This window comes from Zerene cesonia, chromosome 9, assembly GCF_012273895.1.
Source record: "Zerene cesonia ecotype Mississippi chromosome 9, Zerene_cesonia_1.1, whole genome shotgun sequence".
NCBI lineage: Eukaryota > Metazoa > Arthropoda > Insecta > Lepidoptera > Pieridae > Zerene > Zerene cesonia.
Window position 1 is genome coordinate 2,205,579 of NC_052110.1, and position 17,168 is coordinate 2,222,746.

General features: G+C 35.7%; 1 protein-coding gene across 1 annotated transcript in view; it reads right to left on the reverse strand.

The window, feature by feature from the left end:
• Positions 1–17,168, reverse strand: part of LOC119829144 (rho guanine nucleotide exchange factor 17) — a 99,825-nt gene that overhangs the window by 2,328 nt on the left and 80,329 nt on the right. Inside the window, exons 5-21 of the mRNA XM_038351544.1 lie at positions 12,073–12,150; positions 8,670–8,852; positions 7,791–8,019; positions 6,806–7,118; positions 6,414–6,505; positions 5,905–6,127; positions 5,473–5,564; positions 5,204–5,334; positions 4,729–4,871; positions 4,240–4,326; positions 3,604–3,845; positions 2,699–2,719; positions 1,456–1,636; positions 1,130–1,197; positions 643–779; positions 154–331; positions 7–67 (exon numbers count right to left, since the gene is read on the reverse strand). Coding sequence (XP_038207472.1) covers positions 7–67; positions 154–331; positions 643–779; positions 1,130–1,197; positions 1,456–1,636; positions 2,699–2,719; positions 3,604–3,845; positions 4,240–4,326; positions 4,729–4,871; positions 5,204–5,334; positions 5,473–5,564; positions 5,905–6,127; positions 6,414–6,505; positions 6,806–7,118; positions 7,791–8,019; positions 8,670–8,852; positions 12,073–12,150 — 2,459 coding nt within the window. The remainder of the gene's footprint in view (positions 1–6; positions 68–153; positions 332–642; positions 780–1,129; positions 1,198–1,455; positions 1,637–2,698; positions 2,720–3,603; positions 3,846–4,239; positions 4,327–4,728; positions 4,872–5,203; positions 5,335–5,472; positions 5,565–5,904; positions 6,128–6,413; positions 6,506–6,805; positions 7,119–7,790; positions 8,020–8,669; positions 8,853–12,072; positions 12,151–17,168) is intronic.

Here is a 17,168-nt window from a genome sequence, read left to right on the forward strand (position 1 = left end):
CGGTGCGCCAGCAGCGCCGTCACGCGCAGGCACGCCGCCTTGTGCTGGCGAATTATGTCGTCACACCCTGGGACACGAGGACACGCTCGTATCAAAAATCTCAGTTACATATTCAATCATACTAGCAATTACCGTGTAGCAAATTCTACTAACCATGTAGCATCTTAGTAACATGTGGCGTAATATTAAGCTCCGCGAGCAGTTCCCTCGTGGCGGCGCTGTAGCAGCGCAGCGTGGCGGCGTTGTGCAGCGAGAGCCATATCGCGCCGCCCGCCACCGCCATGTGGCTGATCGGCTTCGACTCGGAGCTTATTTGGAATGTTTCGTCCACCTGGTGGACGAAAAATGGTATCAATATCTATCCAGCTTTGGTTGAATATTAAGAGAAAAATGATGCTGAATATCCTGCATATTACTCCAACACCTTCAAGTAGAATGTTACAAAACCCTCACTCACTACACAGATATATAATAATACACAATTAAATTCTGTGTACCTGCACAATCTCGCTACACTTCTACGCACATAATATCCCATTAACTAACACTACAAAGTGTAAATATAAGCGTAATGTAATATTGAATGCAAAAATACGTGCTATACAAATGGAAGTGTAAATGGAAGTTGGAGTGTAAATATACCTGCAAAGTGTGCGGGTTAATGATCTTGATGGAGGCGTGCGTGGCGCACCACAGGCGGCCCTCCGACAGCAGCATCGCGCTCACCGGCGTGTTGCCCGAGCCCACGGGGATGCTGCATCTCTCCGCCCATGAACCTTCTGGAATAGATTAGGTACGATCACTACATAGCATATAGAAAATTCGCTTCCCGCGACTACCCCTAGGTATGCTTGAGTTTTTAAACTACACAATGGATTTTGATGGGATTTTTATTAATACATAGAGTAATTCAAGAGGAAGGTAAATATTACGTAAGACCATCTTATAAACTATTCCGAATTTAACGCTTGCGAAGTCGCGGGCAAAAGCTAGTTAGCTTATACAATCATCGGTTTTGTTAACAAATCAATATTCGTTATCTTATACATTAATGACCTCTTTTTAGATTACTGTTTTCAGCACAAATTCTTAAAATTGATATTTAAAGCAACGGATCATAAGAACTAACCAATATCTCGACAATACACTACGAGATCACCGTTGCCGAGCGCCACAAACACCTTGCCCTCCACAAATCTGAAACCAAGGTATTATTATAAATCAAAAAACCAAATTTCCATCGGCGTCTGAGTAGGCTGTATACTATTTATTTCTTTGACGTAGTCCGATGAATGACGTTATAGATTAAAGCTTGAGAAAGATTCCTTAATATGTCCTAATTTAAGATTTAAGAGACAAATAGAAATTAAATAAGGATTAAGGACATTTTGAGTCAAAGTGTCTTCAAAGTCACACGGTTAGTTTATTGTGCTGTAGATGTTTCTTAATACTTACACAATGGAATGAACGCCGGAATTATGCTGCAGCTTGACCTTGTTCTTCTTGATCCTGATATTATCCAGGCAATTGTAAACGTGTATGCAGCCATCTTCAGTTCCGAGCCACATAGTTGGCTGGTTCGCTGTTGTACCACTGTCTTCTGAAGATTGCCGACTTGCTGGCGATGATAGAGTACCTATGTATGAAACTTGTTTAATTTTTTCATAAAAAAGGTTTAGTAAATAAAAATGTGTATGACATGTGTCGTGACAGTCATAGAGGGCGCTGTTATTAAAAGTGATATTTTTCAGGGTTTCCTCTGATAAAAGTTGTTTTGCGCATATTTATGTGATATTTTACATGATTATTATTAATTATTTATCATTCGTTACGACACAATTTAACTGTATAAGACAAACTATTCAGTATTTTTTAACAATTTACTGGTACATGATAAATATGATATATGAGTGTTTGATCTGTTGCTTAAAGTAACTGCATGATAAACATCAATTTCTTTAAACCGTTTGTACAGAGAAAAAGCAAATATCTCAACCAGAGATATAAAGAACTACTCTCACTCGAGACTCACTCTCAAAAAAATTCTGAAGTAACACTCCGCTCAGGCAGTTATTGGGCAGTTTTCTTAGGAACGGTATAATAATCTTTTAACAGTACTGCCACGAAATTATGAACGTTTTTTTTTACAAAGCAGTTGGAACATATTTAACGTCATTTTATTAGCCTATTGCGAGTCCAGTTTTTTATAGTACATTAGTGATCACAAAAACACCAGTGGATTTACATTTTTCTAAAACTATTCGTTTAGCAAAAGATATGTAAAAGTTTAGCATAATATAGTTGTAATTGCATCTACCCACTAACACCACATTTTCTACATTTCCGAATATATTTTTAAGTGTCATTAGTTGTTTTACAAATCTTACTAATTATGGGTATGTTAAGCGTACAAGTGGGGTATGGGGGCAGATGATATATATATCTGTTTCACTGATCAGCCATCTGTGTCCTGCCAGACCGAGACAATCTTTTTTTGCGTCCCTACCGGGAGTCCTACCCATGACCCCCTCGGTTCTACGCCCACGCGTTAACCACTGCTCCAAAGAGGTGGTCTAGTATTAAACGTATATTATATTAAAGCTTACATTTAAAAAGGTCTTTGAATAAAACATTTCATGCAACAAGTCTTAGTAAGGGTAATATCTACCAAGATATTAAAAGTTATAAAGGTTCATACCAGCAATGATGCGTCCGTGTACTGAAAGACATAGGGATAGGGAAGTGTAAGACGGTGCATATTATTATCGTGTTAGTGGAAAAATAAACTAAAAGGAATAACTACATAGTTATTGTGTATAAGAATTCATTAAAATTTAGTAAGGAAGAGCGTTTATGGGTCGCTTACTAATTCAAAAAATTCGAAAAAAATATTGGAAAATTGTTTAAATTGTGATTAATTTAGTTTTTAATAATTAAAGACCGGCTACTAAAGCTTTAAAACATTAATTACCATGGATAAGTAGTGAAAAAGGATAGATATTAGATCAAAAATTAATTATATTACTATAAAGGTCGCGTTTCATCGATACAATATTGTAATCATTGAAATAATGTTTCATATTAGTTGTGATGGTTCTTAATCATCTTAATAGATGGCGTGGGTTGGCCCTTAGCCACATAAAACCGAAAAAATAGAAGAAATTCGATTACTGTGGCGGGATGACTGGTGGCCAAGAGATTAGGCATTGTTACGGTCTGGCAAAAAGCGGGTTCGAATCCCGCCTTGTGATCGAATTTTTTCCTTTCTTTCAAAATCTCTCATTAATAAAAGCATTTCAATGATATAACACTAAAAATCAAATTACAACACTTTTGAAAGGTATGTACACGATTTAAAATTACATATTAAACAATAATAAGCAAATATTAATTAAAAGCTGTAAACGACTATGCTAATTTAATAGTTCAATGATATTAAAATTTATATTAACAACATATTTGATTTAGAATTTTAAGTTATCTAATTTGTATTTAAAATAGGGTACATCTAAAAATAAAAGCATTTAGGAAATTTGTAAAAAATACACAAATCCCACCACTAGATGGCGCTAAAACAAATCGAGGCCAGCGCCATCTACTCACCGGACGTAATGCCCATCGCCTGTTTATCGACAGCGGGGTTAGAATTGGACTTCATAACGGGGTGGACTTGTATGTTCTGGCCGGTGTGCGGGGTGCTGAGGCTCTTGCTGTGGTTGGGGGTGAGGGTGCGGTTCATGTTGTACGTGAGGCGGAGGCTGCCCGACTCTTGGCTCCTTTCGGATTGCGCGTCTTGGTTCTCGCTGGTTGATGAGCCGTCGTCTTCGTCGTCGCTTGATGATGAACTGGAATTATTTTTTATCGAATATTATAAACCACTAGCTACATGCCCCGGCTCCTCCCGGGTTTATTGCTATTGAAATAATATAAACTATCCTATCTTTTAAGTTGGATTCATCTGCACATTTGATTAAAATCTGTTGAGTAGTTTAGGAGACCATCGCGGACACACAATATGTATATCCGCGATGGTCTCCTAAACATATAAATTATATGTATTAAAATAATATAAAACATACTTTAATATACATAATATACACCAACAAAGAAAAACACTTTTTAATTACGTTTTAGAAGAACAGAAAATAACCATACTTGCTTCCTAATCAATCAACCGATCCGTCGTTTTGCATCAATTATAATGTCAGTATGGAATTAGAAAACATCTATTTCACTTACCTATCAAGTCGTATGTTCTTGCAGATCTCATCCGTATCAGAAATGCTGATGCCTGGTTTATTTGCTGCAGTTATCAACGAACTTGTACTGTGGGAAAAACATAATATGTTAAAAAAATGGAAAAACATATTTGGAACAATATCAACCACTCACTTTGCCCTCTTAAAAGAGTAGCCATACTGATATCGTAGCTATACTGATAGCATATTATTTATCTTGCCTTTAATCAATAAGAGAGTGCGAGTAACAAAACAATATGTTGCTCGAAGAGCAATACACACACAAACAAGGTACTTATGATGAGCAGTGACATATTCTTACAACTCACCACAGCTCAAATTCTTTTCTTTTTTATAGTGAAAAAAACTTCCTTTCCATACATCTTTTAATTTCTCTAAACGTCATTTCGTTCCTATATTTACATCTCCCTCTCTCACGTTCCATCTTTACATATTTCTCTCTCTTTCCACTGCAGCTAGTTATACTCACGTATCAACAGTAGCGGGGGCGGGCGGTACGCAGGCTACGCACAATATGCGTGCGTTGCACACGCCATTACATGACGTCACTTGCGGCCGCGGGCTGAGAGTCAGCACGCACACTTGGCCGACGTAGCCGTCGCTGTTGCACACCTGGAATGGGAATATGAATCTTATCTCTATATACCTAGTGTTTTTTTTTTACCTAACCTGCAAATAGCAACATCACTGTCTTTTGATTAACGCCTAACCTTACCATAAAATAACCCGTTGTTCAGTACAGGAAGGAATAATTATAAAATTAGAATATTGCGTATCCTACAAATACTACTGCACAAATATCAGCCACTTTTGGGTGAATAACAATGTTTTACTTTTTTTATTATCACCCTTCTTATAAAATGGGTAAGCCCTGGGACTCTATCTCTTTTTTACTGGACGAACCCGTGGAAAAGTATTAATTATGTATTATAATTTTCCTTTACCCAAACATCAGGACTCTGTCCCTTCGGTGGCAGCGTGGGCGCCGCGCAAGTGAATTGCAAACCCGCTCGCGTCTTACGTATCGGCACTGGAGATAGGAACTCGGGAGCTGGCCGTTCTTGACCATACACACCTAGAAAAATGATGTTATTTGTGTATTTAGCGGGAATATTGCTGACACAGAATAAAAAATTAAAAAAAAAATTTGAATACGAGATATTGTTGATGTCTTATGTGTACAGATTTTTCAATGTCTGATAGAAAATCTTACTTAGTTTTTGCTTGGTCTCGTTGATAAGTTCCTCCCAATTGCTCCTTTTTTCCGTCTTAGGGAAGATGATGGTTAGGTTTTCGGAACCACTGCTGTAACAGAGAACGGGATAATAAAGTTGTGTATAATATACATTTGAGCGATGTTAGCAAGGCCCACACAGCGAATTCACAACAGAAATATACAAATTTAGACTAGGCCAGTTTGTCAAGCCAGGATAAGCTAGCGTTAGTAAACTATTACTATTTTATATCATCGTCGAAGAAGGAACTGTTTGGTCAGTGACTCATGAACATTTACAGAGGTCTTATGCATCTAAAATGGATTTCCGACTTTAAAGAACAAGGGTTTTATAAGGATAAGAAAGGAAAGAATTCGGAGGATAAGCAGAAGAATATGGGCTTTTTGCAAAGTTGGTTGAAAGCAACTTACGAAGTGTTAACGCTGATCTCCATATAACATAGCTGGGTATCACTGCTGTGACGCTCAGATAATTGTCTCAGAACATTGCACAGCATCTCTCTTACGATCTCCTCCAGAGGGCCGTGCTGCGCGTGCAGACGCGCCACGTGTTCCGATATTTGTGTAAGTGTGTTCGCGTCCTCTGAGAGGGTTTCCACTTCGTGCATGATGCGTCGCAGGTTTTCGTCTTTGGCTGAAATGGCATTTTACATAATAATTGAAGGTCATGTAAATAAGACCCCCATAAGTCAAGACAAGAATCAGAAGAATAGGACGATAGAAAGAATTATTTTAAGAGGAAATTATATTCTAATGAAACTTAAAATAACTTTTTGCTACAATTTGTATATATATGACCAACCTTCGAAGGTTGGATATTTGTTTATAAAGAGAGATTGCAGCACAGCTGGACAGAAATGTTTCAAGAGGATTATTTATTTATCAATATCTTAAATAATTAACTATGAAAGCTTACTCACTTTTAACAATTTCGAGATCAGCCAAATTAATTCGCATCAGAAGCTTATACTTGTTGCCTTCCATCTGGCTCGCTATGCTACTTTGGTATGTTCTGAAATTACATGTATTTTTATATCATTCAACACTCTATAATATTATCTTGATTTCTAACCTTTTTGAATTTTAAACAACTAATGCTCGTCCGCGCTACGCCCGGATATCAAGATTCCTGCTTTATCCCAAAGGAGCGTTAAATCGGGATAAAAAGCATCCTTTCAGCCGAGTCAGCTACCCCTGTCTGTATACTCAATTTCATCAAAATCCGTTCAGTAGCTTCAGCGTAATTGACGGACAAACATCAAATTTATTTTTTTATTTACGACTTATAAGACAAATATTATACAAAACTTACGGAATGGGTTTCTTAATAGTCCCCGTGCGGCGTTTAACACTGGTGATCAACAAAGTATCACTAAAGAGGAACAAGGCACGGTCTTTTATAGTGCCCTGTGCTGACGGCATCGTCACGGTCTCGTGTCGTATAAACGTCCTCTCTGACGTCACGAAGTTGGACAGTCCTTCGATCATTTGTTCCAGATCCCTTAAAGTCTGCTGCTGCATTTCCAACTCCAAGCTTTCTCGTTCCGTGCAATTGATTAGCTCTAGGAGATTGTGTATCTCCTTTTGAGCGTCTAGGAGCAGTTTATGGTCGGGGTGCGACTGATCTGAAGTAATTAAAAACACTAAGTCATCACTTCATAGTATGAAATAGTCTGTATATAGCATACACAGGGAGCGTATGCTTAGATCTTAACTACGCAGCGTATTAATTTGCGCTATCTGTAAAGGAAAACGTGAGGAAACTGGCATGTATGAGGATCAAAATGTTCTACGACATGTGACTTCTGCCAACCTGCACTTAGCTTTGTGTTTACAGCAAGGACAAATATGGACTAATGATGATGATGACGATTCTTCTATATTCTATATATTCAACGACTTTAGTAATTAATAATCATCATTTGTTATAAATTAACTAAGTAACATATATATTTAGAGGATCAAAATTTTTAAACATCATATTGTTAGATGCGACCTTAATAAACATGCCACGGATATTTTTCAAATCAAAACGCACTGCAAACAAAGACGGATCGTTGATCCCGTTTATATAAATATTATTATTATCTAATAAGTTCAAAAGATTTTCTACAAAATTTTGTGTAGCTATATACAACTAAGAAAGTAGAGTAGTTTTAGTACAAGAATAAAAAACAGCTTGAAATCTGACCAGGGCTCTCTTGCTTCCCTTATCCCGCTACTGCCTTTATACTGCGTAATTACATGGATTATTTTACACGGCAAAGAGACATATATCCGACCTTCTACCACCCTACCTGTATGTTTGATCAGACGTTGTATCAATAGTTTATAGCTGGGAAACTTCTGGACCGGTTTGATGAGCAAGTTGTCCAAGGACAACTTGCCCTTATGGTCCCGGGCCATAGCGTCGAGGAATTTGGCGAAAGCCGGACGGGAAGCGGCTGCTGTCTTGATGGTTTCCTTCGCCTTCTTCAGGTTGCTTATAAAGGACATGTAGGTGTCCATTACGGTGGGTTTTGTAAACTGAAAATGTTTTTTTATTGGTAAGTAGATCTTGGAGACATGATTGACAGTTTTTTAGACATTATAACAACAATTACCATCGTCATTTCATGTCACAAGGTGTATTTAATGAGAGGCATACTAGATAAATTTAACATAATCGGAAACATAACAGATTTAAATAGGTTAAACCGCAATTTTCACACGAGTAATTCATGTTAAGCAATGTTACATTATCAACACGCCTTTATTAGCTTCACATGTATGTTTGTGTATATCCGACTCCTTTAGACTGGATTTTGACTCACTTTAAACGGATAGATTCCATTCAAACTTTGTATTTTTTTAGTTTTGTAAAGAATCGGTGACAATACAGTAATTTCATGTGTTTATTGTATCGCCCTAATAATGATCGCCAGGATTAAATAATTTATTTTTCTATATACGATCAAGAGAGACAATTTAGTTCACAGAATATGACAACATATTATCATCACACAAGCATCATGGCCATTAGGAATTAAATATTTATGTGTACGTATGCAACTAAAGTCAAATTATGTATAACTAAATCCGTATCACCACAATGTTTTTCTCTATTCTTTGCAAAATTTTAATATCAATTACATCGTAGAAAACCACAACACCTAAAAAAGATCCACAAAACTCACCACATCTAAGAACACGTCTCCAACTCTCTGCTGCAGATCCCATTGCTCCAGCCGTCTTCTCAGCTTCTCTAGGAACTCCTGATGCACGTTCAGTATAGCCGGCACCTGGTAGAATATCTCGTCCACCACGAATGCGTCCAGGAGACCAGCGTTCTCCGGACTTTTGAGGGGGTGGAGATACTTCTGAAATTGGGATTGGTGGAGGTCTTTTGTGAATGGTTTGATAACGACTAATTTTTATAATATTTGACTAATCAATATGTACGCTTTAAAAATAACCAGATAGTAATATAATTATATAAAGCAGCATATCGACGGAAAATTTCACAAAACATCCATAGCAAAATGAAATGTCTACTAGTTTGTTTCTGTGTGAAGTCCCGTGTCCCCCCCTGGGGTATGGGGCAGATGATATACATCTGTTTCACTGATCGATTTTCTTTATCAACACCTACCTTCTGTGTCCTGCCAGACCGAGACATTTTTTTTGTTCGTCCCCACCGGAATGGAACCCAGGACCCCTCGGTTCTACACTAACGCTTTAACCACTTTACCAAGGAAGCGGTCTCGATTTTTTACAATTAGATAATACTATGTATATAGCTGTCTAGTATATTGCAAACTTTCACGTCTTCATTCATACAAGAAAACTTATGAGCATTTATTTGTATCCCGCTATTTTTGCAGGCGAAGTTTACAAAGAAGTATTCTTTTGAAACAGAATGAAACGCTGAAAATAACTTCCATTAATTTTTTTATTAGCAAAAGCACGATATTACATTTCAAACAATACTCCCAAGAGATTAGAAAGGCGCAGATTGGAATCTGCGATCACTCAGAGAAGTTAATTTTTTATATATTATTATTATTCTCGATTCGTGTTCGAAAGATTTTGAAGAATAAGTACACATAAAGTGTTTTTTTTTTAAAGTAACTTATGTGAGTAAGACAACCGGGATGCTTAACTGAATTCCTTAACAACCGGGATGCTTAACTGAATTCAGATTTTAAATTTTGGTAATTCGGAAACTGAATTCAGGTAGCGTGCCTAACAATTATTCAGTACTAGCTGCGCCCCGCGGTTTCACCCGCGTAAGTCCGTTTCCCGTAGGAATATCGGGATAAAAATTGCCTATATGTTATTCCAGTTGTCCAGCTGTCTACGTACCAAATTTCATTGCAATCGGTTCAGTAGTTTTTGCGTGAAAGAGCAACAAACACACACACATCCTTACAAACTTTCGCATTTATAATATTAGTGGGATGCAAGGACCCAAATTATAAACTGTATTATTTAACAATTTATGATCTAAACTACGAACTACTAAATTAATTGTTACTTTAATATAATTCGCTTTAAATAAATATTTCTTTACAGATTCAGCTTTAAGTACTTCATCTACGGATATAGAAATTTAATCCTTATAAGTAATGTGGATAAGATTGTTATTCCATTAATCTGTTCCCTTTTTCTCACTTTTCTAAGAAGGTGAATGGATACGACGAAATTCTATAGGGATTGCGTGCATTACGTTAGGGAAGCTAAGCTTTGTTTTGCATTTTCAAAGTCAACGTTTATTTAAAAAAACTTTTGGGTATACAAAAATTAGACAAGAGCCAATTAGATAGAAGTATTATGTGTCGAAATAGTTGAAAAAATATAAGAGAAATTCACACATTTAGATTTGAGAGATTACATTTTGAGAAAAATATTAAGGGAGGTAAAATCATCTCTTTCCTTATTCCATTCGATTAAAGATATATTCTGATGTATTGTATACTATATATATTATGCTAATATTATAAATTTTGTAAATATATGACGTTTCTCTATCCGGGTACAAAAAATATTTTATCAATTTTATACTTTTTTTTGTCCGAAACCTGATTTCGCAACATTGTAAGTACCAACGGGACATCCTGTCTATTTACATATATTAAATAATTGAATGAAACAAAAATGACCCACTTTTAAAATTTACACATTCTGAATTAACAAATTACTGCACGTATTAATAAACATTTATTCAGTTTTATTTGCACCGATTTATACGCATCAGCAAATATTACAAGCCGTGGCATAGAGCGAAGCGACAATCATAGAAAAAGACATTTTCGAATCATGTAATTTCTGCACGTCAACAACTTCCTACATTAAAATGCAAAATGGGTTTAAATCAACGTTACTTTCTAGCAAATTAAGCGCTGTATTCAGAACGACAACCATTCTTATTAAGCTGTCACAGCGCTGCGGCGACGATTGTGCAAAGAATTGAACTTGTCAGCAGCTTTAGAGCTGTAACTCTGTTTCAACTGTTGAACGTCTGTGAATATCTAAACGCTGTTTGCGCTGTAAGTGAGAAATGGGGAAATCTACGTAGCATTTAGGGTTGTGAATAGTGGTCAGCGGTGATAGCATTTGTAATGTCACATTGTGGGTTTCTAAGGGAAATACAATTGGTAACTTCGGAATGTAATTCATAATGATATTATTTCAATAATGTTTCGAATGCTTCATTTTTGTTGTCATAATAGATAGGCAATGCAGTTCTTTTAGTGAACATACTTTGTTTGAAATATATAATGTCAAATGACGTATAATAGAAGGAAATTTGTGCATGCGTAGCTTGCTCATAACGATTGAGACAGTCAGCCACGGATGAGATTTGGTTAGAAGAAACTTTATTATCATGTACTAGCTGTAACGTAAGTTTGTAAGGATGTGTGTGTGTTTGCAATGAAATTTGGTACATAGATAGCTGGACAACTAGAATAACATATAGGCAACTTTTTATCGCGATATTTCTACGGGATACGGACTTACGCGGGTGAAAGCGCGGGGCGCAGTTAGTATAAACATATACCTAATTATAATTGGTAACCGTAAATATAATTACATACAAGTTATAATGACAACAACCCGGAACGCTTACAATTTCATCGACTCGATAAATATAATTAATTTGTCATCCGCATCGGACAGGCAGACAGGCTGAAATATAATTTTCGTATTTATAATAAAGGCGTTTTCGAGTGGGCCATAATTTTATGGAAATATTAAGTAGAAATAATTATGAGGCTTTGGATGGCAGTCGGCACAAAGGTTCTCTGCCTTGCTGCAATATAACAGCTTCGTTTCCTTGTCCTCACCCGTCCCAGTCCATTCCTTCCGTCTGTCATCCTATCCTTTTCCTTAACAACTTCAACGCATCCGCAGACGCAATAAATAAACGCTATCTCTGTTCATGGGCGGTGGTGATCGCTTAACAGGCGAACCACCAGCTCAGTTGCCCGCTATGATATAAAAACAATGCTATTCGTGTGAACTTACGGAGAGTCATATTATATCGTCCTTCATGGTACCTACTACTGTGTATTAAGTACTTACTACTGTTTACTTTACCTTAACTAATATTTCCAAGGCCTCCACATACGATTTCTCCGTTTCATATAACTCCACAACCACGTGCGTTCGCGTGTCCTGCGAAAAGACAACACATATATAAAACATCATCATCATCATCATCAGCCCATATTTGTTCCCACTGCTGGGACACAGGCCTCCTATGAGGGTTCAGGCCATAATCCACCACGCTGGCCAAGTGCGGGTTGGCAGATGTCGCATGTCGTCGAACTTTTGATTCTTGGACATGCCGGTTTCCTCACGATGTTTTCCTTCACCGTTTTAAGCAGTGGTGATGTTATCCACATGTGCAGATAAATTGAAAAATCAATTTATTTCCTGCACACTCGGCCCGGTCTCGAACCTCGGCTTGTCGATTTTGAAGTCCGAGGTTCTCACCACTGAGCCACCACTGCTCTATATATATATATAAAACATATAATTTCAGTATAGCAGGGAATGTATCTTATTTCACCTACAGAACATTGGAACAATATCTCATACATTGAAATGTATTGATTTAAACATTAAGAACTTATAATTAAAACGGTAGAATAAAAACAACTCATATACTTAAAAAAAACGTAGGAACACCTTTTTGAGCAGTCGGGTAAAAGAAATTCGATTTGTCACGTGGATTAGCCTTGAAAGCATCATAAGTTAAAGCAATTAGCGACTTAAAATTAGATCCGGATGTTAATTAAATTAATTAATACAATAAATGATAGACCTAACTGTTTTTAATCGTAATTAAGAGAATAAACCTGTACCGATCATAATAACGATGACGATGTGAACTAATTTAATTTTTAGTTTTATAGCATTGAAATGCTTTATAAATGAGAAATTTTCAAAGAAAATGGGTGGCCGAGAGGCTAGGCGTTGCTACGGTTAGGCAAGAAACGCAGGTTCGAATCCTGCCTCGTGATCAAATTTTTATTCTTTCAAAATTTCTCGATGTGAACTAATTTAATAAATTCTCATATAATAATTACATGTATTGTTAACAAGCTTCGCCCGTGAATATATAGCCTACATATCACACTAATATTATAAATGTGAAATTTTATTTGTTTGGATGTTTGTTTGAACGGATTTTGATGAAATATACAGACAGGGTATGAGGTGACTTGGATGATGGGATACTTTTTATCCCGATTAAATTCTACAATGTGGACAAACAGGAAGGTTAATATCCGGGCGGAGCTGGTACGAGCGTAGTTAATATATATAATAGTATCAAAATAGTGGTAAAATATAATAGTATTTAAGATAATATTGATTTCATCAAGGAGAAAATCAGCGATTTATAAATGTCTAGTTATGGGGCAAAGGTCGTTTTATTGAGTATTTAAGTTTTTCCTATATGTGATAATAAATGTGAAAGTTGATCGTTACTTAAGCTGCTAAGTTAAATATCTAATTTTACTTATTTCTATACTGTTGGCATAAGATTACAAGATACTTAATTGCATTGTATGATATTTGATTTATAACTTGTTATTGTCATACTTTATTTTGTCAAAGATTTATCCTATTAATACTATAAATGCGAAAGTTTGTAAGGATGTGTGTGTGTTTGTTGCTCTTTCACGCAAAAACTACTGAACCGATTGCAATGAAATTTGGTACGTTGACTGCTGGACAACTGGAATAACATATAGGCAAATAGGCATATTATCTCGATATTCGTAAGGGATACAGACTTACGCGGGTGTAACCGCGGGGCGCAGCTAGTTTATTTATAATACAATTAGTATGGAAACTAACAGAGCCCTATTTTTTAAATGGAACCCCGAGCGAAAGAATACAACATAGCTTATGAAGTACGAGCTTAGACTTCATTCAATTAACAGCATATAACAATTTATCATAGTAATATGTGATGCATCTTAGAATGGGAATGTCAACGACCTTTATGTACCAATTTCGCGCCAAATGCTACTTGCAAAATATGATTTACTTTAAAATCCTTATTGGATTTAATTAAAGCTTAATTAATTTGCCTCACTCTTACATCGAATATTTACAAGCGTTATTTCACAACTTATATAAGTAATACGTTTGAATTATCGCCCATGACGTCAAAATGCCGCAGAAGCGATCCTATTCTTAGTTGAATCATAGTACAGCTATAATCAATTTAGTCTCGAAGCCAGTTTATAACCTGAAAGCCGAGTATTGATTTTACTGAAGCGCTAGATTTCCTCGTAAAAGCTACGTAAAAACAAGTAAGAACACTTGATCACATTTTGTTTGTAAATTATGTTTGGATGTTTTAACATCGTAAAAGAGAGAGGTAACTCTCAGGTTTCAACTTGAATACAAATTTAACAGTTGAGATAGAACAATGTACATGAATATAATTTAAATTTGAAATTGCACAAATCAAAACAAAAGGTTAAAAAAATTAGAAAATTAAAAATCTTTATTACTTTAAGATAAATTTACAAGTAACACACACTTGTCAAAGGTTCTTAAAGTTAAAAGTTAAGATACGAATGTGTTTCATTCGTTTAATAAAATAAATCATCTCTTAGTAGTATGATCACATATAACAGTTCTATTGGAATCATGTGTTCCTACAATACAAAACTAATCTGAAATCTGAATCTATTACTCTCTCTCTCTCTACTCTTTACTATTCTACTCTACTCTCTACTATCTCTATCTCTCCGATTCTATTACTAATATTAGATACAAAATTTGCATGAACCTCCCTTTCTTTATCTAGGGGGAGGTTGTTTGTACTTTTATTCCTTGCTAGCAATAAAAAAGATAGAGTATAAATAAAAATATTGTGAAAATACCATAACTATTAAACCAAACTAATCAATCGTTTTATGTTTTCATAGCAAGTCCTGTTTATTCAGCCACTATTTAAATACATTCAGTATTATACAATAAGACTCAAAAATTACGGGAAACGTCACTTAAAATAATAAGTCATTTTTGCTATTCTTACTGTGCTCACTCATTCATTGAGATATTAAAGTCTAGAACAATAATAGTACTTCACGCTTGGATTTTCTAAATGCTGAATGGGTGCCAGTCTAGCATTATATTCCATTTTTCTGCATTGCGAAACATGTATATTCATACTTTCCATATTAGATGTCAATCCAATATCTACAATTGTTGACAGTTCGTTGTACATCGCTTCCTTATTTACGTGCATAACAACGAGGAAGCGAAGAAAAGTAACCATGCATCCGAAAACGTCATCTTTAAATAATCTACAGATTGACAGATATACAAACGATCCTGTAAATAGTTCATAGTACTTCATAATTGCCACAAGCTCTATACTTGAATATAGCGGTACACACTGGCTTCGCCCGTACTACCTAGCCTATAGCACTCAGGGATAATACATATCTAATTTAAAAGAATTTTTGAATCGGTATAGTAGATAAGGGCGTTTAAACAAACAAACAAAAAAGTGACTCTTTAGATTTACATGACCACTAGACGCTCGTCCCGGCTCCGCCCGGATATCAATATTGCTGTTATATCCCAAGATGCATTTAATCGGATTAAAAAGTATCCTACCACCCAAGTCAGCTCATATCCCCTATCTATACCAAATTTCATCAAAATCCGTTCAGTACTTTCAGTGTGATTGGCGGACAAACATCCAAACAAACTTTCACGTTTATAAATGAGTGTGAAGTGTGATTATCAGTATAGTTAGTATAGACTATAGAAATATAGATATATAATCTCTATGGCATGAGTTATAAAATCTATGATATCAATGCTTTACCTTTGCTCTTTGAAATTTATTATGTCTTTTATAGAGCGTTTAGAATTTCATACAAACCATTCATTTCCTTGTATTTATATTCTATTTCGGTTTCTCTTTGTAACTGAGTGAATAAATATACCCTACTTGCCTGTAAATACCATTAAAATGCATTTATTCGCATGTAAGTATTAAACATAGTTTTTAAACATTACCAAACATCGGTTCGTCACGATATTTAGAATTAATGGCGTATCCTCGTTGATTAAAGGTGTTTCAAAGACAACCTTTTAACTAATATTGAATTTATCTAGAACTACGCTGAACTAAAACTACTAAACTACGCTTTACTAGAACGCTGTCGATTAAATCACGTGGTTCCAGGGTTTTTATGTACGGACGAATTCTAACAAGCACCCGTAGCCCCTTCACTTATGTGGCTCGAAGGAACACAGTGGGGTTTTAGTGGGTAGGAATCCGACATAACACTCGACCATAGATACCCCCTAGATAGCATAGATACCCCCGGGGACCGTGGGTATCTATGCAAGATTTCCCCACTATAAAAAAGGGGTGTCATGTAGCGTCTATGCTATGAAAAACTACTAGCTGACCCGGCAAACGCTGTTCTGCTATAATCTTATCATTGAGTGGTATGAATAATGAATGTAGGCCGATTCTCCGACGTATCCGATACGCACACAATTTCATGAGAATCGGTCCAGCCATTTCGGAGGAGTATGTTAACCAACATTGCGACACGAAAATGTTATATAAAGAGATTATATGTGTGCGCCCAATTACATACTTACATAATACATCTTAATAAAAGCCCAAATCTTTAATACATTCTTTCAGATTAATTTTTAAAATATTAAAAAATAAACATAAAAACTAATAAACGACCTAATCGTGATATCACATTTCAATCAACCATCGTCCTACATTCGTGAAAATTCCGAAGTTTCGTAACAATAATGAGATTGTTATAATATACTCTATCGCATAGATAAACAAGTGTTATCGTGAGAATCAGATTTTTATGCTATCTGTACTCTACGGATCGATACATCATCAATTATTACAACAGTCGGCTACTGAATAACACAGCGTATGATTAAAGACCATCCAATAGATCCATATTGGACATACATAAGTAGGTATATACCTTTTTATTTGTGGAATATTGTTAGTTTTTTTATGTATTGGTTTCAAAATAAGGCCTGACCGTAATTACGATGATTACAGTAAAATAACATACACAATATACTCGTATAATAATACCTAGTCTTGCCATAAATATTGTAATAAAGAAAAAAGAAAATTGTTAACTGCAAATAACATTTATTAC